This window comes from Notolabrus celidotus, chromosome 21, assembly GCF_009762535.1.
Source record: "Notolabrus celidotus isolate fNotCel1 chromosome 21, fNotCel1.pri, whole genome shotgun sequence".
Lineage (NCBI taxonomy): Eukaryota > Metazoa > Chordata > Actinopteri > Labriformes > Labridae > Notolabrus > Notolabrus celidotus.
This window is the reverse complement of record NC_048292.1, coordinates 4,477,183-4,501,318: the sequence shown is the minus strand read 5'-3', so window position 1 is coordinate 4,501,318 and position 24,136 is coordinate 4,477,183. Positions and strand designations below refer to the sequence as shown.

At 41.5% G+C, this 24,136-nt stretch overlaps 1 protein-coding gene across 1 annotated transcript in view; it reads right to left on the bottom strand.

The window, feature by feature from the left end:
* Positions 1-24,136, bottom strand: part of acss3 (acyl-CoA synthetase short chain family member 3) — a 74,144-nt gene that overhangs the window by 32,966 nt on the left and 17,042 nt on the right. The window contains exons 8-9 of the mRNA XM_034673356.1: positions 22,301-22,452; positions 9,354-9,457 (exon numbers count right to left, since the gene is read on the bottom strand). Coding sequence (XP_034529247.1) covers positions 9,354-9,457; positions 22,301-22,452 — 256 coding nt within the window. The remainder of the gene's footprint in view (positions 1-9,353; positions 9,458-22,300; positions 22,453-24,136) is intronic.

Genomic DNA, 24,136 nt, shown 5'->3' with positions numbered 1-24,136 from the left:
TTGTCAGTATGTTGATCTAGTAAATGGAGATAACATTGTATGTAGGCTGTCACGGGTGTTGACGGACGAGAGAGCACGGAGCAGGACCGGTGGACAGCTGGAGTCATGTGACCGAGGTTTTCCCACGGCAATCACTGAATCAAGGATTCTCCTCCTCCTCTTCTCATCCATGTTGTCCTTCTGGTCCTCTGAAAACCTCTGACCTGTTGACTCCAGGCCTGGCTCCGCTCATCATGACAGTTTGTTGTTGTAGTTAAGTGAAATACGATCCGGTGATAACACAGAGTGTTTTATTCTGAAAATTAACTGGATGTTTTCATTTGGTTTTGGTGAAATCTGACTTCCTGTCCCGCTCCATCTGCTCTGCTGAGATTGATGCGTCGTGCTCCAGCATCCAGCAAAAATAGTAGACTCTGGCGTGCCGGATCAGGGACGCAGCCGAAGCGCAACGGAGTGGATACAGTGGAAGTTAACACATTGATTAGAATTGAAACCTATCAGATCCGGCGCCATGACAGATTGGAGATGGACTGGACACGGGTCTGGTGGAATTTGGCCGTAAGACTCTGACTGGCAGTCACTGATGAGCCACTGAACTTCTGCATAAACTTTGTACTGGTTCCCGACCATGGGAGCTGAGACGTTAAGCAACCTTCTGATTGAAGGACGACCCACTCTATCACTGAGCCACAGCTGCCCCCATCACCAGAGACACGTGGTTTAACACAGTCTGAGAGATCAGGTCACAATGCATCTTATTGGTGGCCCAATACCTTCAAAGTATAGCCATAGACGGCACACAAGCTGGGCTGTCAACCTCTGCAGACGAGATCAGCTCATTTCAAGAAACTCCAACCCAAACTCTAATGTCGGAGTGATTTTACGCTCCATTTAGAACACTTTCAGAGCTTTACTCCACCATCAGAAAGCCTGTTTGTTTTAGCACTACTCTCTGACACCACACTTACCTGTATCTGCCTGAATAGTTCCTCTCCTTTAAACAGCTTAGGATAAACTGACCTCTTTTAATTCTGTGACTCCAGACAGAAAGCACAAACTAACAATGATGTAATGAATATGTATAACACCGCAGACTCTGTCACTCCACATATTTCAGGTCAAACTGCCTCACAAAGAAAGAGAAGTGAAAGCAAGTTAGACCGGGAGTGACCCGCTGTACCGTGAAAAAGCGGAGAACACATTTGGATTGCAGCGCTGCCCGCCAGCTGCCAGTTATTGAGTTTAGCAGGGGGTGAAGAATCCAATGGGATTTACACATGGAGACAGAAATCAAGAGGACGCCAGAGGTTTTTTTTTTTTTTTCCTCCAAACTCAATAAATCACCTGGCTGGGAGAGCCACAGAGTGTGACGGGATTTTGTGTGGCTGTGAGAGGACGTGAGATTCAAACCCGACGGTGAAACAAACACCGCTGTTCAAGCCGAAGGATGGGATTCAACATCTCAGGCTGCTGGGGAGAGTTTAGCATAGTCCATTCAGGTGCTCCTTCAGTCAGACACAATCTTTACTGGAGCTACAGGTAGAGAGGATAGAAGTGTTTTTTTTAAAACAGAGTAAACAGCTAAATCACAAAGCACCTAAAGGCGTATTAATGTCATAATCCTGCGTTTGCCTGTGTGCATTGCTGCCCACATGCCTCCCTGCACTCCCCCGCTCTGCTCATCCTAAGCCTTACATAATTAAAGATCAGTATATGGATATTTAAACTGAGTATAAAAATACCACAGGGAGGGAACTCACTGCTGTTAGTGCTCTCTGCAATGTGATTGATTTGATTCTCTGTGAATGCACGTGTGTCACGATTTAGAGGCTGGATGGTCACCGCTCGTGATGCATGTCCCTCAGTACTGATCCGTGCCGTCTCTATAAGTGAGGCCGTTAAATATAAAGAAAGAGAAGCGTTGGTAAACACGTCAGCTCTGAACACTGCTGACAATGTATTAATCAAGCTCAGTGGTAGGCCTGGACGCCTCTAAATAAACCTGATTGTACCGTAGGAGCAAGAAGGAGAACACAATGTACGAGATGAATACAGTCAGTGTCTAAGCAACTAAAAAGAACAGAACAGCATAACACTGTGGTCTACACTTGGATTTTCTTACATGCTGGATGATTCTTCCTTGAGATATTTTCTTTCAAAATCAGAAATACTTTATATATCCAGGGGAGGGATGTTCTGGCATTACAGAGCTCTTATAAACAGTATGTAAGAAAATTAGATATTAAAAGAAGAAGGGATAAAATAAGATAAAATAAAATGAAATAGAATAAGAATAGAATAAAGTAAATTTAAATTAAATTAAATTAAATTAAAATTTAAAAAATGGCATAAAATAAGACAAAATAAAACAAAATGGAATAGAATGGAATAAAGCAAATTAAAATTTAATTTAATTAAATTAAAATTAAAAAATAAAATAAAATGATATAAAATAAAATAGAATAGAATAGAATAAAGTAAAATTAAATTAAATTAAATTAAATTAAATTAAATTAAAATTTAAAAAATGGAATAAAATAAGACAAAATAAAACAAAATGGAATAGAATAGAATAAAGCAAATTTAAATTTAATTAAATTAAAATAAAAAAATAGAATAAAGTAATATAAAATAAAATAAAATAGAATAGAATAGAATAAAGTAAAATTAAATTAAATTAAAATTTTAAAAATAAAATAAGATAAAATAAGATAAAATAAAATAAAATAAAGTATATACAGAAGCACATAATAGTTAGATTAGCACAGAATAGAATAGTTAGAGTAAAGTGCAGAAACGTTCGAGTGTTTATCCTGATAGTATTGATCATATCATCAATTTTCCAAGCAAGGCTAAACACAGGATCACAGAGTCTGCAGGTAAATGATGTCACATTAGTCTGCAGAGTGTGTCTACCACTAGTAGAGCTAGCACCACTAGTTTTCAGTCCTCCTTGCAGGTTAACGTCTTCATGCCTGTGCTGGTTACCTATTATTCACATATCTGTATAAGGGACGTTCTGAATCAGCTAATATCCCTGTGATTCAAAAGGAATCTTAGATTCTGACAAACAGACTGGTCTAAAGGTTTAGAGAACAATCAAAACTGACCCCAGTTAAACACAGGATCACAGAGTCTGCAGGTAAATGATGTCACATTAGCCTGCAGGGTGTGTCTACAGTTAGCAGATCTAGCACCACCAGCCTTCAGTCCTCCTTGCAGGTTAACGTCCCCATGCCTGTGCTGGTTCCTCATCGCTCTGGTGGAGTGGTTATATGTCAGTTTAACCAGACACAGCCTGCATGCAACTTTATCTCCATTTACTAGATCAACATACTGACAAACCACGCCGTGCTGCATGATGACATCTGTCACCTGTGCTTGTTTACATCCAGGTAGTAGAGCTTTAGAGCATTATGTGAGCAGACATTAACCAGAGGTACAGCTCCAAGCTGGTGGAGAGAGGCTGCACTACAGCTTAGATACAACATATGGCCGGCACAATGGAACCACTACTGAGGGTGATTAAGTGTAATGGTTTAGTCAGCTAACAAGTCCTCAGTTACCTTGCTTTGGCCTCCTTTTTTAATATCTGCTATATCCGAAGGAAATTAGCCTTGTGGTCTTAACCTTTGTGATTTTACAATTGCCTAATGATGAATGAAAATCACATTTTACCTGAGCTGCCCGTTGGTTTCTAATTCCCCATTTACATTAGTGTTGTCTTCCTCTTTTCGAACCCTAACAAACACAACAACATCTTCTCTCAGATACCAAATAACAGAACAATCTAGGCCTTATTCATACTGGCATTGCAGTCTACACAACAAATGTTGATTCATCATTAATAACAAGTGTCCTCCACAGGTGGCTCACCTGTAGTTGGAATGAAATCCTGAGTGAATCTTTTGAAAAAAGGAGTTGTGTTATTTTGGCATCTGTGTGGATGAAGAAAGTAAAAACTCCAGGCAGAGAGAGCTGGAGGAGGCGGGGTGGGACAAGCCTCTGTGTGTACTACAAGGAAAAGTGTGTTTGTGGATAAGATACCTGGAGGAGGCCAGATCAATTGACCAATCAACCAGTCTGTATTTGCACAGCGCCTTGAGATAACAAAGATTAGCTGGTGGCTGTGTTTACAGATCAAATCCTGTCATTACATGAAACACTGAAATCATGTGTGACTTCCAGAGTAAATGACAGAGTGGAAATAACATGTACGATGCATTTACAGACGAGGGATGAATGAAGCATGCTGCGTGTCAGGAGCAGCCTGGCTCAGATCCAGTGCGGACGCTGCACACACGGTTATATACGATCGTTATGAGGTATTCAGCCTTTAAATATGGACTCCATAGGATGAAGCTTTAATCCAGAATTCAATATGCATACATAAAGAGAACGCAGCAGGTCAGAGCTCATGAACTCTAGATCCTGGATCCATGGTGTGTATTTTGCGATATGTGAATATTGAGTTTCTCACACTCTCGTTGAACCAGCAGAGACCGATCAGCAGAGCGGACTAATCTGCTCTCAGATCAGAGAGTGTTGCGTGTACAAACTCAAGGTCGATGGCTCTCCAGCCGCCCGACAACAGTATTGATTCCAAATCTAACACAGAGATGTCGTCTTGTCCGGCATCGATCCGCCATTCGCTCTGGCAGGATATTACCAAACAAAGTGACACCCGATTGTTCTCTTTCGTGAGCGCTGACACATTAATCATAGTTCACTGATACTCTGAGAGCACAATAAACAGAATTAACAGGAGGGGCGGGGCTTCAGTATCATTGCACTTGTTGTAGAACAGGGTGAAGAAAGTGATCAACGTACTTTAGGAAGCTGCAAACTCGCCCTAATGTTTCTAATTTACACCAAGTCAAAGGGCCGACCCTCGAAGGCCTTTCAAATTAAGACTGAACAACCTCTGCAAGCTGCGGCACATAAATCAGAAGTGCACTGGAGCAAAATACAGACATGTTGACTGTGTTAATGGAGTTCTAAAGAGAAAAAGGGAAAAGGCAGATTAACCTTACATTACTGAAATAATGTTTAAGTGGAAACCAACAGAGTGTGAAAACCACAGGAACTTTCTGTTTTGTTTACTGTGGAGGTTAAGAGGAAGATTGGAACGACTGGTGTAACCAATATGCTGGTACGCAGAGAGAGAGGTAGTTTGTTGCATCACAGTATTTTACCCAAAAGATGATGATCGAAGACGAAAACCATGCATTAAAAAAAAAAATTACAGTGGTACACTACTGAGTAAATAAACCTGGTGTTGGTTTGATTGAAGAGACTCCTCAAATTAAGACGACAAGTGACCAGCACAAATGCATGATGCATCTGTAAGCATCAGATTCAGATCTAGAGAACTTTATTAATCCCAAAGGGCAATTTGGTTTGCATTGTACCAGCATTTCAATAAACAACACGAACACTAAGAACCAGACAAACAACACTCAACAGTCAACATGTCAGTGACAACAACAGTGCATGATGGGGCTTGTCATAAAGAGTAAAAGACTAAATCAAAATAGACTAAAAAAACTTTTTTTTTTAAAGACAGTAGTGAGGAATAAATACTAAGAACCACCTTATAAATGCACAACTTCACAACTTTGCATGGACAATCTGTTATTAACTGTTAAAAACTGCTCACAGAAGGAATAAAATACTTTTAGTATATCTGTTTTCTAGGAGGAGTGAGGTAGCGCCGCCCTGAGGGCATGAAAGAGAACTCCTTTGCTAGGATGACTCTCTCTTACTCCCCTCTATCTGTCTTTCCAGACCCAACTCAGTCGAGGCATGATGGCTGTCTAACATGAGTCTGGTCCTGCTCGAGGTTTCTGCCTGTTAAAAGGAAGTTTTTCCTCGCCATTGTAACTAGCTAAACACTGCGATGTGCAATGCTCATGGTGGATTAAGGTGGGGTCAGACTGAGTCTTACCCTGTCTTGAAGTTGGGTCTCTGTTCATAATTTGACATAGAGTGGTCTAGAACTCCTATGTTTGTAAAAGCATCCTGAGATAACGTTTGTTGTGATTTGGCGCTCTACAAATAAAGGTTGATTGATTGATTGATGTGTCCAGGTTGGCCAATTATCCCTCTGGCTTTATTGGCGACTCGGTTCCTCCAAAGTCGATTTGCGTGTTTAGTCAACTAAACGATTAGACTCTTGCAATCTTGCTAGTCAACACCAGAATCACTTGTCTCTTAATTAATAGTATTTTTATAAATGTAAACCCAAAATGTTGGCCGCAAGTTTTGCTAAGCTGTAGTGCATCCTCCCTCCACTAAGTGGGTCTGTAGCTCTGTTTAATGTCTGCTCCCATGATGCTCTAAAGCTCTACTACCTGGATGCAAACAAGCACAGGTGACAGATGTCGTCTGGTAGCACGGCGTGGTTTGTCAGTATGTTGATCTAGTAAATGGAGATAAAGTTGTATGTAGACTGTGTCTGGTTGAACTGACATATAACCACTCCACTAGAGACATGAGGAACCAGCACAGGCATGATGACGATAACCTGCAAGGAGGACTGAAGGCTGGTGGTGCTAGATCTGCCAGTGGTAGATACACTCTGCAAATCAATCCAATATAGTTTACCTGCAGACTCTGTGATCCTGTGTTTAGCTGGGGTCAGTTTTGATTGTTCTCTAAACCTTTAGACCAGTCCGTTAGTCAGAATTTAAGTTTCCTTTTAAATGACTGGGATATTAGCTGATTCAGAACATCCCTAATGTGGATATGTGAGTAATAGGGAAGCTTGATATGGTGTGTATAAACTACACATTTTGAAATACAACAAGGCAAAAAATATTGGTAATCTTGTCAGTATTGGCCCAAAATTTCTGTATTGCGCATCATACGCGACATTGTGAAAACTTGAGTTTGTGAAAGTTGGGTGGAGCTAGCTCTGTGGTAGCCACACTCTACAAAGTATTTCTTACTTTTCGACAGGTCAGTTGATAAGAATTAACATTTCTGTTGAAATTACTCAGAAATAAGTTGCATCCCTAGCTCATTCCTCACAATTGTCAAAGCTGTCAGGCTGCAAAGTTTGAGATCAGATGTCAATAGAAAGAGAACCCACACGTCATGAACTTGCTGAACGCAGAGGAAGATGTCACCCAGGAAGACAGTTTAAACCTTTTCCCTCTGAGAGACCCAAAAACAGACTCTGTCTTATATATCTGTGTGACTTCTTCACAGTGCTATAAAGGAGTATGACTCAAAGAAGGCTTCAGAGGGGGAGGCAGTTTCAATTTCACCTCCTGAAATGACGGACAAGGTGTACACAGAGGGAGCAGGAATTGTTTTTTTCCTTTATCTTGTCGTTTGGTTACTCAGCCTCCCATCTGGGTGCAAAGTCAATCAAACACTAGTGAACTTGCTGGAAGGCAGTGCCAATCAAACCTTTTGTTTAAACGCTCTCTGGGAGTTTTCTCACCTGACCATGGCTGACTTTGGAGCGAGGATGTCTGCTGTGCCTCAGTGGCATGAATTATAAATGGTTGTAGCGCTGGAAAAAAGTCTCATTATTGTCCCGGGCATTGGAGCCTTTCCATTTCTCTTAGCACCTTCACTCTCAGTCATGGTGCTCAGTTTGAGTTCCTTAAATTTGTTAGTAATCTGCACATCCCCATCTTATTAAGGTTCAAACATCTAGTGAGAATCATGGCGCTTATTCCCAGAGAAAATGAGTCAGAAATTAAAAGTGAGTGGAGGCGATTAGTCATAAAAAGAGCTTCAGAATGACGACAGGCTTTTGGGAGGAAGAGGTTTTGTAATGCTCTGCCTCTCCACAAGGTCAAGCTTTACTTAAATACACCACTTGTATAGTCTCAGTGATAAGCCGAAGGAGAGATAGAGTCTGAAGGATCAAGTTAAATTAAAACATCATATACAGCTCACACTAATAAGCACTCCGGGTCCTTGAAAAGCTTCTCCGTATCATAAGAGCTTAATCCCTGAAGTTTGAGGATAAAGTGCTTCCAGTGAAAAGGCAGCTTCTCTTACAGCGTGTTAGGGCGACACTTTAGTACAGTCATGGAAAAAACAATGACTGTAAAATGGTTTTTGGAAAAATTTGGAACAAAAAAAAATGACAAAAAAATTTTTGAAAAAAAAAATTGAAATTTATAAGCAAAAAATTTGAATATTTAAAAAAAAAAAAAAAATTTGACTAGAATTTTTTTTTTTTTAATTTAAATTTTTTTTTTTTGAAAAATAAAATTTGACGAAAAATGTTTTGAAAAATAAATTTTGAATTTTTTTTTTTTTTGAAAAAATAAAATTTGACCAAAAAAAATTTGACAAAAAAATTGACCCAGAGCCTGTCGAAAAAACAAATTTTCCTCAAATTTGAAATTGTGCTCCAAAAGCAGAAATAACTTGAAAAAAAGTGAAAATTTTGCGCCTGCGGTTAAAAACATGGAAAAAGCAATGAATGAATCAACACGTGAGAGGAGATAAGCGCGAGTAGCAAAGACGTTTCAACACGGCTTTAAAATCCTTTTGAACTCAAAAAGCCGTGGCAGAGATCAGCCGGTGTTTTGGTTTAAACAGCGACCCTGTTAACTGGAGACTCTCAGCCGGATGCATCACTCATAAACGTCTTTAGACGATCATTAAATATCTGATGAGGATATTTTGAAATCTTAATAAAAACTAAACTAGTTTGCATTCCCAGGAACTCCCTCTGTGTTTCAACAGCTGTGTAAACTCCACAAACACTGACACGTTCAGCTGAAGGTCTCCAGTTTACAGGGTCACTTTTAAAACCGGAACACCGGGAGAGACGCATTCACGGTGGGCTGAGAGAAGACTACTGTTACAAGCTGCTAAATCAAGAGAATCACAGCTTCTTCTTTTGAAAAGTACACACACATACAAAAAAGATAGAACAAATAAAAACTAATGAAAGAAAGAGAAATCAAGTGAATCACAGATGTGTGTGTTGTTATTGTGGACGGCAGGCGGAATAAAAACACTGAGGTTAATCTACCAATCAGACACGTTCAGCATTGCAGGCCCTGCCCCCCGAAAGTCCCGGGACCTTTGAGAAGTACTAGGTGGGAGATTATCTACCCCTGAACTAAATTTAGACCCTGGGTCCACTGGTCGAAATGCATGTAGTTCTGGGCTAAAGTTCCTCTGGTTGAAAAACGCCTTATGCTGGTTAAACTGTTATGTGATGCTTTAACAGAGACATAGAGAAGCAAGAGGACATCACATGTTGTTGGTGATATCTATCAGGTGCATGCAAGAGTTACATCAAAGTCCTGGGGATAAAAACAGGAAACAAAAAAGGTTTCTGATTCAGGACTCTACTTGAAGAAAAAGACACCTACCAGTTTGCCACCAGTGATCCAGGACAGGAACCCCAAAGCTCCTCTTTGCCCACTCCAGAGTCTCCACGTCGCAGCGCTCTCCTGCCAGGAACAACGACCGCAACCTGCATGGAAAAAAATAAATATAGAACATCTCAGCCGCTTTAAGAAAGCAAGACATGTCTCAGCGTGACTGACGTGTGCACCAATATCCTGAGATATGTGCATCTTTAAACTACGCCTCAGAACTTCTTTTGATACTCTTAGAAGTGACTTTGAGCTCATGCAATATTTCTAAAAGGAGAATGTTTTCGCCTTCAAGGCAGCGCGCCCTCCTCTTCATTCTCCCTGTGATCTGAGCCGTGACTGAAGCATCCTTTAAATTACCTCTGACAATGTCAAGCAGATAGTTTTTGCCACCTCTGCTGACTAAGGGATCTCTGCGTCCTGCGTGATGGTTTGCCTCCTCACAGTCAGACTCATCAGGACAGCAGACGTGAGTACGTGTTTGCTTTGAACCTCATCTCTACAGAGTCTCAAACAGCTGAGTCCTTAAACCTCTTCTTTTAAACGTGACTTTCATGACTTTCATCTCAAAGGCATCCAAAGTTGGATGTTTCTCTACCTGGAGACAGGAGAAAGCTGATTTTACTCCCCGAGACACCTCTATTCTCTAAACAACCTCTCAGCCACAGGATGACAGTGAGGCACAGAGCAGATAAGTTGTGTTTTGGGGGCTTTAGGTGAAGTCATTCAACATCTTAATGATGAAAAGGTGATTCCAGGGAACTAGACACTCCACCAAACTGCTGTCCTGTTAAAGGTCTGTTTGTGTTGCAGGAGTGTTAACCAGCAGCGGGGCGAGGTGCTGATGGAAGCGAGCACTGGCAGCCCGAGTGTTTCTGTGACGCAGCAGGGTGATTTGTCTATTTATATTTTACAGCCATGCTCAAGTCCCTTCGATGTTCTCCTTTTCTGAATCTCACAGCTCTACAGGTGTATTTCCAGCAACTATTGCTCATGTTTTCTTCTTCTTTTGCTATTTAATGCAGTTACTGAACAGCTTTAAAGGTGACATATCATGCAAAATTGACTTTTTAATGGTTTTTTACCTGAAATATGTTTCCCTGGCATGTCTACAAACCCCCTGAGAATGAAAAAAATCCATTCTGCCCCTGTTCTGATTTCTACACCTTTCTGTAAATGTGTGCTGAAACAAGCCGTTTCAGTTTTCAGTGTTTTTCATACGTCATACGCTATCCGGTCTGTAACAGGAAGTCAGAGCTCGGAGCTTGTTCAGCCCATAGACTGTATAAAATACAACTCAACCCCTCCTCTGTTTTTCATTCCCTGCACACGTGTGCTAACAAGGAGCTTAGGAGGGAGGCATGCTAGTTGTAGGCTGTCTTAATAAACACAAAGGTCGGTTTTACTCCCCACGTCTGCAGATTTGAAGATCTAGTAGATGATTTTTATTTATCATGGATAAGTGCTAGCGAGATACATACGGTGCGATATCATATGATATGATATGATATGATTACTATAAGATACAATATTTACAGTACGAAAGATACAGGATGATACGAAGCAATGAGATACGATTCAGCGCGAAACAATATGATATCGTATATTGTATACAAAATGACCATAGACTGTATAAATAATGGACGTAGTATCCGTGACGTCACCCATCTGTTTCTGAAGCGCTGTTTTGAGGCCAATCATCGGCGGGAGCCATATTGGAAATGTTGAACTCAACTTAACTGCTGTCGAGCGAGTGTGACGTAAAGAGGCGGGCTTTGAGCGTCCTCGCCAACAGCTACAGTGTTCCCGCCTGTCAATCAAGTCAGCTGGAATGGAAAGTAATGGAAAGCTCGTAATCTCAATATCTTCGAAATTGTCCCAATTACGAAAAAATTCCCCCCGGAGGTTGTGGATTGGATATGATACGATACAATCCGCTATGACAAAGTGTGATACAATGCGCCACGATACATTCCGGTGAGAATCTATACAATACAGTGCAATACGATACAATATCTTATGATATGATATGATACCGTGGGATACTATAGCATACTATAAGATACAATATATACAGTAGATACAGGGTGATACGAAACGATGCAATACGATACAATACGTTACGATACAATACGATATGACACAGTATGATGCAATACGATACAATATGATTCACAAGATACCCTATGGAATGTGAAGATAAAATGTGATGTGATTTGACTTGAATTTCACATATTTAACTGTAGAAGAGAAACAAAAAAGCAAAACAACCACAAATCACACATTTTGCACATCACCTACCCTGCACACATTCAACCTGTACCTGACGATGACATCTGATGGTTGATTTAGGTAGGCACACATGAGTTTGTTAAACTGTTGGATCCCTGAATCATGGAGGACCTGGAGTTCATAAACTCTTACCAACACATCTGGATTAGTCAAAGTCTGCCCTCCCTCTTCAGCTTCCTCCCAGTTTGGGAAACAGCATCAGCCCGGCTTCATGAAACCCTCCCTCCGTGCCCTACAAGTGACCCAAAACACTGCGGTGTCTGTCTCCAGCCTCCCTGATTTCTCCCACATCATTTTATCTCTCAAACTCCCTCTGATGGCTGCCCATGGCTGCTCATATCTGATTCACAACCCTGCAAAGGCTGTGTGAGGAGATCTGTAAGCCCCTATAAGTCCAGGCCACAGAGCTAGCCACACATGATCCTCCGTTTTTACCCCAAAAAACGAGTGCTGGCCATCACTCACCACCAGTCTGCACCTCTCACGATTGGTGAAATGACCTTCCAAGTCCAATCAAAAGTTGAAGTCACACTCGGTCTTCTGTAGCAGAGACAGTTTTTATCATGTCACTCTCTCTCCTCTGAATCGAAGCTTCTCTTCTCTTCTGTCTCTCTGGGTAATATTTCATTCTGTCCTCAAGCATGGCTCTCTGACTTGATTGTTCTTTGCTCTCTGGGATGTTATGCAGGCTGGTTTCCCTGGTTTTCACTTACACTGGGACTGCTTTACATGGGCTACACCACCATGATATATGAAGTCACCTCACTGAGTGGATAATAATGTAAATACTGTGTTATTGTTTGTCAGCACTTCGTCTGCCCCTCTGATTAAGTCCGATCCAGCTTTAACTCACCCGTCCTCCAGTCAGATCAGTCATAATGAAACTATTTCCCTTCAATGATGGTTGCATTTTTTATTCATGTATCTGGATTTCAGCCATACATCCTATCAAATATTCTCCTTTTTCTCAGTTTTACATTCATTGAGACTTCAGGACAGGAAGCCATAAGCACCACTTCCCCCACAGTGGAGCTCTAACCTTGTGTTTTGTGTGGATCAAGGTTGCTTCTCTCATTGTAAAGGCTTTAAGGATAAATGCCTTGAGTGTATGAAATTCAAAAGAAGTACATCACGCAGTATAATAAAGCTCGAGGATTAACAGCGTACATCATTCAGCTGTCAGGATGATTCGGCTCTGCAGGGATCCGGCTGAACAACATGTGGAGTAAGTGACTGATTTACTCAGCGCTCAGGCGGTGACCTTATGTTCCAGCTAAACCACATTACTCTCCCACTACTCGGCTTCTTGTTATCCAAGGACAATTCTCGCTCACTGCGGTTTGCAAGTTTTGCTTCAGAGTTCAGAACGAGTTCACGTTTTGGAGGATTCACATTAGACGCTGTGACCACAGGGGGGGGGGGGCGGTGGGAGGGCGGGTGGTTTGGCTGCAGCCCAAGCTCAAGGACCGAACTGAGTCATGAGATGGAGAGTGTAAACATCTGTGTACTGATTTCAGAAAGACGGGATCGGAAAGACGGTTTACTTTACTTTCAGGGATGGAGAAAATGCAACTTTAAAGTAGCCAGGGGTGTAGATGCCCCCAATTGAAATCTGATTGGGCACTAAAAGGACCATCCCAAAACAACGATTGGCTTCAGTTCAGTTCAGTTCAGTTCAGCCAGGCTGATCTATTATTCCTCTGGCTTTCTGGACCACATGTTTCTTCCAAAGGGAGCTCAAGTCCTTCAGCTGGACTCCAATAATCTTAAAGTAGACTTTAACTATTTTATTCAGACTGTTTATGTCCTGGGCTGCACGGTGGTGCAGTGGGTAGCGCTGGTGCCTCACAACTAGAAGGTTCCTGGTTCAAATCCCCGGCCGGGCGGGTGCCTTTCTGTGTGGAGTTTGCATGTTCTCTCCGGGTTCTCCGGCTTCCTCCCACAATCCAAAAACTTGCTCAGGTTGATTGATCACTCTTAATTGCCCGTAGGTGTGAGTGTGTGCATGAATGGTTGTCTGTCTCTTTGTGTTAGTCCTGTGATAGGTTGGCGACCTGTCCAGGGTGTACCCTGCCTTCCGCCCTAAGCCAGCTGGGATAGGCTCCAGCCCCCCGTGACCCCTAATGGGATAAGCGGTCAAGATAATGGATGGATGGATGTTTCTGTCCTTTACAGACAATCCATTAAACCAGCAAATGAAAGAAAATGTTAAAAGACTTTCAATAAAAGAATGATAAAAAACAAGATAGGATGCCCTGCGAAACACTAAAAGAGTTCAGCTTCGATAACAAGTGAATCCTTTGTTGACTACGTTTAACTATTGACTCTGTGTTCTTCACACAAACTTAAGTTCAGAGTTCAACAGGCTGCTTTAAATTTATCTCAGCATTTCAGTGAAGCACATTTTCTTTTCTTTGTACTCAATCATGACTTAAGACACACATCATTTTTTGTTTTTAGCCCCTCAAAGATTTAAGCTAAGAGGATTTGAATGACACAAATCTGTTGGGCCACTTTTCAAGCAAAAGCTAAAATTACACAGGATTAGGTTAGGGTTTAGGATTAGGGTTAGGGTTAGGGTTTAGGGTTAGGGTTAGGGGTTAGGGTTTAGGGTTAGGGTTAGGATTAGGGTTAGGGTTAGGGTTTAGGGTTAGGGTTAGGGGTTAGGGTTTAGGGTTAGGGGTTAGGGTTTAGGGTTAGGGTTAGGGTTTAGGGTTAGGGTTAGGATTAGGGTTAGGGTTAGGGTTTAGGTTTAGGGTTAGGGTTAGGATTAGGATTAGGGTTAGGGTTAGGGTTTAGGATTAGGGTTAGGGGTTAGGGTTTAGGGTTAGGGTTAGGGTTAACCCTTTGATTTCCTATCACATGGAACAAACATCATGTGGTCTCATTTGGTTCAGCTATCAGGGAGGTGTTTTAAGTTTAAAGCATGTTTGGATGTAAATCAGCTGACTGAAAATACTTGAAATTTACATTCCTAGTCTGGATAGCTCATTTCTCCATCAGCACCCACTGTACAGGGGGTGAATTTTTTCATAACATGGCAATTTTGAAGATATTAAGATTACCAGTTTCCCATTATGAGAGGCACAGCATGGTCTGGACCCGTCCGTACAAATCAAATGCCTGGTCAGTTACTGGTTTTGGAGGAAGCGAATGTGGCGCACCTATTTTTTCTGATGCACGTCTTGAGCCTTGTTTCTCGCAACACTTGAGCTCAAAGTTCATTTTTAGACTTAAATCTGTTCCAAGATAAACTCCTTCAGGTGTGTGCAGAAGGAGGACAAACAGAGTCTGGCATTTACTTCAGGTATTTGGGAACACAAGGTATGATTTCATGTGATGTTTTGGTACTCTCTGATCTTTCCAGATGCAAGACTTCAAAGGAACTAAGTCACGTTTCAAAGATCCCACCGACACGTCAGAGCCAATAACTTCCATCTACCATTCACAGAGGTAAAGATAAAGCTTATCTTTACAGTGAGACCTTGAAGCAGGAAACAGCGTGTTCTCATTAGTGAAGGTTATCCGTGTGATGACCTTTTGTCACAAGTTTGAAGTCTACAAGCTGCAAGCATGCGTAGGGTTGATTCTGGGGGGTCAGTGTTACAGAGTTTAAGTATCAATCAATCAATCAAGCTTTATTTATATAGCACCTTTCATACAAATAAAATGCAACCCAAAGTGCTTTACAGCGATTGAAAACAAGAAAGAAGCAGAAATGAGACAATGCTAAGACATTTTAGTGGAAGATAATAATAATGATAATAATAAAACTAATAAAAATACAAATTAAAAATAAGAACAACATAAAAATAAAATAAAATAGAGACCAATGCACACCAAAATAAAATATGTGTAATTAAAATAAGTTAAAGCATCAAAATTAAGAAATAAAAATAGTTAAAATAAATAGATTTAAAAGGTAAGGATAAGAGTTGAAAAATAAAACTAAGGCTGAAAAATATCAATAAAACTGAGTGGATAAATAAAATTAAATAAATGAATGAATAAATACATAAAAATAGAATAAGATAACAGTTAAAATTACTAAAATAATAAAGCAACATTTAAATCAATATTCTAATAAAAGGTAGGTAATAAAATTGTTAAACCCTACATAAAAGCCAGACTGAATAAATATGTTTTTAGTTTACGTTTAAAAGTCTCAATATCTCCATCAGCTCCTCTCAGATCCTCCGGCAGGCTGTTCCATAGTTTGGGAGCGTAGTGGCTGAAAGCAGCGTCACCAAATGTTTTAGTTCTGCTCTTAGGAGTAAGAGGCAGGTGCTCCAGAGACAGAGGCTGCAGTCCTCAGAGCATCAGTTTGAGGTTCAGTTCCCAGCTCTGACCCTTTGATTCATGTCTATCCCACTCTCCCCTGCCTTACATTGCTTCTGTCTGCAGCTGTCCTGTCAAATCAAGGCAGAAGACCCACTCCACTTTTGATCTGGACACATCTAAGTGTTTCATAGCGTTGCATCTAAAGCACCAGACAAGCCGTCTGCATACTCTGATGTTGTCTCTGAAGTTTATTTGAAGAAAGAGGTAAACAAACTTGCAAACACCAGCTTTCACTGTGCACCCGAAAGCTCCCTCGACTGGAGTCCTGCACTCTGTCACTTGTTTATATAGAGGTAGACCTCCGCGTTGAGTTAGTCCTCCCTCCTTCGAAAACACTCCTGACAGAGCGTCTGCCCTCTTTGTCATGCTACATTTATGCAGAGCGCTGCAGCTGTCACAGCCTCTGACAAGGCCCACAGCCAGACTCTCAATGTAGCAGTTTTCACATCCACACTGACAAGTCATATGGCCCCTGCACATTGATAAGAGTCCAGAGCTATTACAGCAGCAGAGTTAATGTCTCACTGTGTCAATAAACTGCAGACGGCCTCTGTAGCATGAAATGATGTGTTTGATAATCAGCACACCTTTCATTAAGACCAGCTCTGGGTTTATTGACACGTGCATCTGTGATTCAATTCAGACTATATATGGATCCAACTCTCTGCACTGTGCTTTGATGAATGCTTCACGTGCATCTACACCAAACAGCCGTGAGATAGAACACTCACCACAAACGTCTGACTTTATTACATTAGATAAGAGATTGTATTCAGTGGAAGCAACTAATTCTCCACCTGATGGAGGCCGGAGTATCATGGCCGTACTCTTACACCATGTTGATGCAACCAGATGAAGTTACCTATCAGCTACCCTCAGATTAGAGCCTGAGTCCACTAAGGCGTCCATGACTTCAATTTCAGAGTGCTTCTCTCTGCTGTCCTGCATTAACTTAGCTTCCCTCAGTGATCATTATGACTGTTTAAAATTCTCTGTATACTTTATTTTAACTACATTTTACCAAGAAGCGACAAAACTATTGATAGAAATCATGTCAGAGCATTAGCAGCAGCTCTATATGTGGAAATTGTACCTGGAAGATACAAGTGTATCTCCATATGGACCTCCGCCATTGCTGCTGACAAAGTGATACCAGAAGCCCCGCCCCTTCTTGATTCTGATTGATTGGGGATGAAGAAGTGACACTGATGAGCGCGGCTGTGTTCCAAAAGTTACTGCGACTGATGCTGAGGGCGTTCTCTTTTTTTGCACTGACAACACATTTTTCAGAATCTCAAAATTCCATTTGATTTTGATTCTTTTTTTTGTTTTAAGTTATATTTTTGGGGACTTTTTTGCCTTTATTTGATAGGACAGCTAGAATAGAATAGAATAGAATGCCTTTGTTGTCAATGCAACAAGTACAACTAAATTGAAAGGTGCAGTCCTCATTAGGTGCCATTTAAAAGAGACAAAAACAACTACAATCAAGGTATAAGCTGAAGAGAGACAGGAAATGTGGGGAGTAGAGAGAGGTGGAAGACATGCAGCAAATGGTCACCGGCTGGGAGTTGAACCTGCGACCTCTGCGACAGGGACTGCAGCCTCTGTATGTGGGGTGCTTAGACCGCTAGGCCACCAGCGCCCCTTGATTTGGATTCTTGAGGCATTTTTCTTGTTGTTATAAAAGATATAACCTCTAGATATGAGGTATAGAGACCTAGACTGTCTTTTGGACTGAGTTGTAAACATGTTTAACTCTGCTGTAAAGATGGACATGTTAACATTGGTGTTAATGGAGCTCTGTGGGCTTTTGGAGGCAGCCTCTAGTGGACATATGAGGAACTGCAGTTTGTTGCATTTTCCATTAGCTTCATTTTTCCTCTTTGGACATAAACTCTTGGAACTGTGCAAAACTTAAAGACCAGAGACAGACATAGAACCTGGTTTATAGCCAATATGCACTAAATCTGTCTGATGATCACATCTCAAAACTGCATGTGTTTCCAGTTCTGTGCAGGCGTAATTCAGAGTATATAAATCATGTTTTCCTCTATTTAAACCTGTGTTTCTGGCTGTAAATCTAAAGTAAATAAATACAAGTGAAGGCGTGACAAAGTGTTTAACCACCCCGCTCTGAAATGAATCCATGTTTCATTGCTTCCTCTGTATTTCCTCCCGTGTCACGCTGAAATGTTTTCCTCAGCGTCATAAGGAAATGCAGCAATCTTTCAGCAACCTGCCTCCTCCTCCTCCTCCTCCTCCTCCTCCTCTTCTTCTTCCTCCTCCTCTTCTTCTTCCTCCTCCTCCTCCAAGGGGAAACGACACATTAACACGAAAGCTTACAGAGAAACAGCATGTCGCCTAAATGACTGATTGTGTCCGGGTCGACACCCAAAAGGACGAATGCCGCCTAATATTGGACTCAAACATATCGCATCAAACACCATAACAGCATCTTAAAAAGCTGCTATGCATTCAGAAGCACTAACAGCCCAAGATTGGCAAATTCAGCCCACAATGCTGGAGTTACTGAATGATTCACCGAGGCCAAAGGTCATCCTCGCTCAGAATTGCTTTATGATTGTGTGCTTAGAGGCATTTTCAGACTGCAGAGCAAAATGAAGGCAGTGAATTGACACACCGACCCCTGAGGTGTGTCTGCACTGCACCAAATAATTAATAACTGTGATAATCTCAGCAGGTATTTGACTCTCGGAGCCAAAGTAATACCATGAACAATGTTTGTTTTTAACTCTGAGCTACAGACGACCTTTACCTGAGGAGCAGGACTCGTTCATGTGCTCTGATTTAATGCAAGTGGGCTACAGTGACCTGCTGTTGTTTGGTATAAATCCTGATTAACAGCCGAGCGGGTCGAGCTGAGGGTGAAGGAGGGGAGCAGAGGAGGTGATGGAGGGCTGTGCATCAACAGATGGCCGGAGACTAATGTGAGGCTGGACCGGCTGCACGGAGCACCTTCAGCCATGATGCGCTTTAACACGTCACCCCCGAGGTTTCAAAGACAGACACAGGAAAAACAGAGTCTCCTTCACTTCACTTCTGCTGGCTGCTTCCTGCAGACGCTGTAATTTGTTTGTGTTGTTCCTTTGTTAATGTATGAGACAGCAATCAAACTAACAATGCTCATGCTCTGCAGGCGATCAGACAGCGAGCTGCACCGACTGCAGCGTGATGTCTTCTGTTAAAGATGAGCTTTCTTGTGTTCAGTTTGCATCGCTGCAGCACGCCATAAAGTCAGGAGTGAAGTTGTTTGTCTACAAACAAACCTACCTGCCTTTTAACCTTTCCATGACATCATCACTGCGGTCAAAATCACTACCATGTCTTGGGGAGGGGAGCTGGTGACAGTATTGAAGTGTGTTTCCTTTATATGCAACCCATACAGTGAAAATTGAGCATGTTGTGATGCATTCAAGTACCGCAGTAAATTTGACTATCTACTGAAACAGATCTGTGGGGGGGTGTTTCTTACTGTATAATGATTTGGGTCCCCAATCCTGTAAGGTTGATGTTTGGGGCTAAGCGCTGGTAGTTGGTGATGCATGCCTCTATATATTAAGTCGTCTGTATTCAGCCATGGAGGATGTTCTGCAGGATTTATGATTTTAGTTATTCTCATTTCTTTATGTTAATAGATTTTTAGTCCACATGTTGTTGTTTTGCATGTTTTCTGTTTGCACCTGTAAATAAATCACTGAAGGGGTCTTTATTTCAGCACCTTGACTCTGCATCCTACTGAACCATGAACACTCTGGCTCAGGCCAAGTTCTGCAAGGGCGCAAAAGCATGCATTACACCCTCATTTCAAATTTCTGCACCCTCACTTGAATGGATGCATAACAATAACTTTTTTTTGCACTCATTTTTACAGCAAGTGTTTAAATGACTACAGTGAGTCAGGTTGTGTTTGATACATCCGTAGTCATGACAGATGTGTGTGGCCTGTTCTGCACGTTGTTTGCAACATCAGTGCACCGCAGGCGGAAACACAGATCTGAAAGAGGTCTGTGTTTGTCCTTTTACCGAATGTATAATGATTTGGGTTCCCATCCCTGTAAGGAAGACGGCTGAGAACAAGTGCTGGTAATTGGTGATGCATACCTCTATATACTTAGCCATGAAGTATGTTCTGAAGGATTTATGCTGCTGTGAGTTTAATAATTCTCGAATCTTTATGTTGTTGTGTTGCATGTTTTCTGGTTGCACCTGTAAATAAATCACTGATGGGGTCTTCACTTTAGCACCTTGACTCTGCATCCTACTGAACAATGAACCCTCTGGCTCAGGCCAAGTTCTGCAAGGGCGCAAAAGCATGCATTACACCCTCATTTCAAATTTCTGCACCCTCACTTGAATGGATGCATAACAATAACTTTTTTTTGCACTCATTTTTACAGCAAGTGTTTAAATGACTACAGTTAGCCTGGTTGTGTTTGATATATCCAAAGTCATGATAGGTCCTTGTGACCTGTCCTGCACGTCATTTGCAACATCAGTGCACTGCAGGCGGAAACACAGATCTTAAACAGACCTGTGTTTGTTTTTTTACCGAATGTATAATGATTTAGGTGCCCTACACTGTAAGGATGACAATTGAAGCTACATGCTGGTAATTGGTGATGCATGCCTCTATATATTCAGCCATGGAGTATGTTCTGAAGGATTTAGGCTGCTGTGAGTTTAATAATTCTCAATTCTTTATATTGTTGTGTTGCATGTTTTCTGGTTTCACCTGTAAATAAATCACTGATGGGGTCTTCACTTTAGCACCTTGACTCTGCATCCTACTGAACCATGAACCCTCTGGCTCAGGCCGAGTTCTGCAAGGGCGCAATAGCATGCATCGCACCCTCACTTCAAATTTCTGCATCCTCACTTGAATAGACGCAAAAGTTATCCTTTCTTTTTTTTTGCAATATTTTTTACAGCATGGGTTTAAATGACTACAGTGAGTCTGGTCGTGTTTGATACATCCATTGTCACAACAGGTGCTTGTGACCTGTTCTGCACGTCATTTGCAACATCAGTGCACTGCAGGTGCAACAGATCTGTGTTTGTTTTTTTACAGAATGTAGAATGATTTGGATGCCCTACACTGTAAGGATGGCAATTAAAGCTACATGCTGGTAATTGGTGATGCATGCCTCTATGCATTCAGTCAACTGTGGGAAACTGTGGGAAACCGTGGAGTATGTTCAGCAGGATTTATGCTGCAGTGAGTTTAGTTATTCTCAATTCTTTATGTTAATAGATTTTTAGGTTGCATGTTGTTCTTTTGCATGGTATCTATAAATAAATCACTGATGGGGCCTTAGTTTGAATACTGCTTTCTACTTAACCACAAACCCTCTGGCTCATGCCGAGTTCTGCAAGGGCACAAAAGGATGCATTGCACCCTCATTTCAAATTTTTACAACAAGTGTTTAAATGACTACAGTGAGTGAGGTTGTGTTTTATATACTCATGGTGATGACAGGTGCATTTGACCTGTCCTGCACTTCGTTTGCAACATCAGTGCACTGCAAGCTGAAGAGCACGTCCGTGAGTAGTGCAAAAACAAACAGGCTTTCTGATGGCAAAGTGAAGTGCTGAAAAATGCTTCAGCAGAGCGTACACCTAAACCAAGATGAGTGCTCGGGTCAGAGTCTCTCAAAACTAGCCAAATTACGAGGCTGCATCGGCTCCATCTGCAGAAAACTGCCTAGCTTGCTTCAAAAACACAGAAATATCCCTTTAAGGTTTTTAAAGTTTATCAGATCAGCTCTGTGTATTAGTCAGCTGTCAGAAAACAAACAATGATCAGTCTAACGACCTGAAGATGTAAAATTAATCTTTGTTTTACGTCTCACATGATGCCAAATATGATGCATTAAGAAGATTACTCCATCTCTCAATAAACGTTTCAATCACATTCTTCTCATCCATCTTTCTTACTGAACCGCCTGAAGGAGCTTCATTATCATTTAGGTTTTCCAAAAGCTCAAATCAATCAGTGTTTTCATGTAATTAATCATAATACTTTTATAAAATGTTGGATTGTTTACCAAGTTTTGCAGAGCGTCTGGTGAAGTCTCTGAAGTTGGATTTTGCATAATCTTGCAAATTAAAATCAGTCTGCAAACTTGAATCCCTCCAGGGTGAGACAGAGCGTCCTGCTCACCCTCTCAGGATTCTCTTTGCAGACCAGCCCGTTCACTTCACATCATCTCTTACATAAACTCTGCATACAACAGTTTTTCAGTCCTAGTTTAAGTGATTTCTCATGCATAGTGTTTGCTGTGTACCTGGTCAGTGGGTGTTTTTTCCCTGCTGCAGCATCGGGGTCCTGCTGGCGGATGGCCCGGATGGCAGTTGGTGCTGTAAACATGGACGACACTCCGTGCTCAGACATGACACGGAAGAAGGCCCCGGCGTCCGGAGTCCCAACAGGCTTCCCCTGTGAACAAAACAAGCGGATAAGCAACAGCTGCTGCGTTTCAAAAAACCCTCAACATGGAGGAAAACATAAATCATAAAGTCTAACTGATCATCTACGGAGCAAATAACATTACTGCAATATTTCTACATTGTTCCACAGTACATATTTACTGAGTATAACCATTAATATTCATGTAGCAGCTGTTAAAACACAGGCACACTGGAAGGCTGCCTTCACACAGATGGGCCAAGAAATCCTGGGATTAGTAAACACAGTTGCATTATGGGAGAAGTGTTTGTCTTGTGGAGGAGATACAGACAGAAGAGGCCTGAAGGCATCTGCCTCCAACAGTGACTCCCAAAGTGTTTGTGGGATTCAGAGAGCTCGTCTCCGCAGCACGGAGACGACTGCAGATGAATGAATCACGGTAAACATCGGCGCTGAGTTCAGGCTGTCAGTTTTGTTCTGGATAAATATTTGTGTTTGTGTATTGACCAGAGGAAACACAAAAGGTTGGCAGCAACACGCCGGAAGATAGACTGGCTCTTAGTACAAACGCCACCTGAGACAAGCAGAGTGTGAGTGTTCATGTGTGTGTGTTTGTGTGTGTTTGTGTGTGTGTGAAGCCAAACATTGATTCAAGGAAGGCAGATTAATTTATCACCCAGCTCTGCAGCTTCTAAAGAAATCAGAGTGCTGGTCTTTAATGTAGCATCAGCAAAACACACAGATCAACACAGAGACATTCATCATCACAGTGCTGGACTACATGCTAATAATGACCCTCAGTGCTGCTGTAATAATGGACACACACTGAGGGGTGAACCTGAAAGAGCAGAGCCAGATCACCTGTGATACGCAGATGAATCAAAATCAAACGGCTCCTCAAAACACAAATCTGAGATTAAATATTTGATCAAAACTTCTAAAATTGATGCATGATATCTTAAAATATTAAACCCCTCATCTGCACTTCTGAATCTGAGAGAGTATCAGCTGAAGAAGTCTGGGACTCCGTTCAGGACGAGCTGAACTGTTTAGTTTGGCTGCCATGTTTGACTCAGTCTGTTACACTTCATGGTAAATCGACAGTCTGCAGCTCTGACTATTCCTGTCTTTCACTGCTTCTCTTCTGTCTTTACCAATAACAGTCAGTGTGTCAGCTGCACACACGTTGACTTCACGCTCCTTTCTCTTTCTCTGGCCTTTAAAAGAAATGCCAGTTTGCAGAATGCATGAAGAGAAATACAGTATTTGACTGTTTAAAAAGTGGCTGTGCAGAGTTTCAGTTTTATCATAATAATATAAACAGTATGTGATTTATTCAGCTCTATACTTCCAATAGCAATTGGGAAAAATTTGCAGAAACATAACCCACTGACCTCATGAATTCACAACTATAGTGATGATAATCGTTTTTTTTTATGATTTTTAAGCAAAATCAAGTGAACACAATCTATGTTTGAGCTTTTAATTTTTACAAATTTTGGGGAACCTTTGGGGAATTTTCAGAAACATTCATCAAAAAATGTCTGGAATTTGTTGGTGACTTTCTTCCTTAACTTTTTGGGCTTTTTTGCCTTTTTGACAGGACAGCTGAAAAGAGACACGACATTTAGGGATTAAAGAGTGAAAGAAGACATGCAGCTGAGGGTTGGGACCGGGAGTTGAACCAGCGATATCTATGTAGAGGACAATGGCC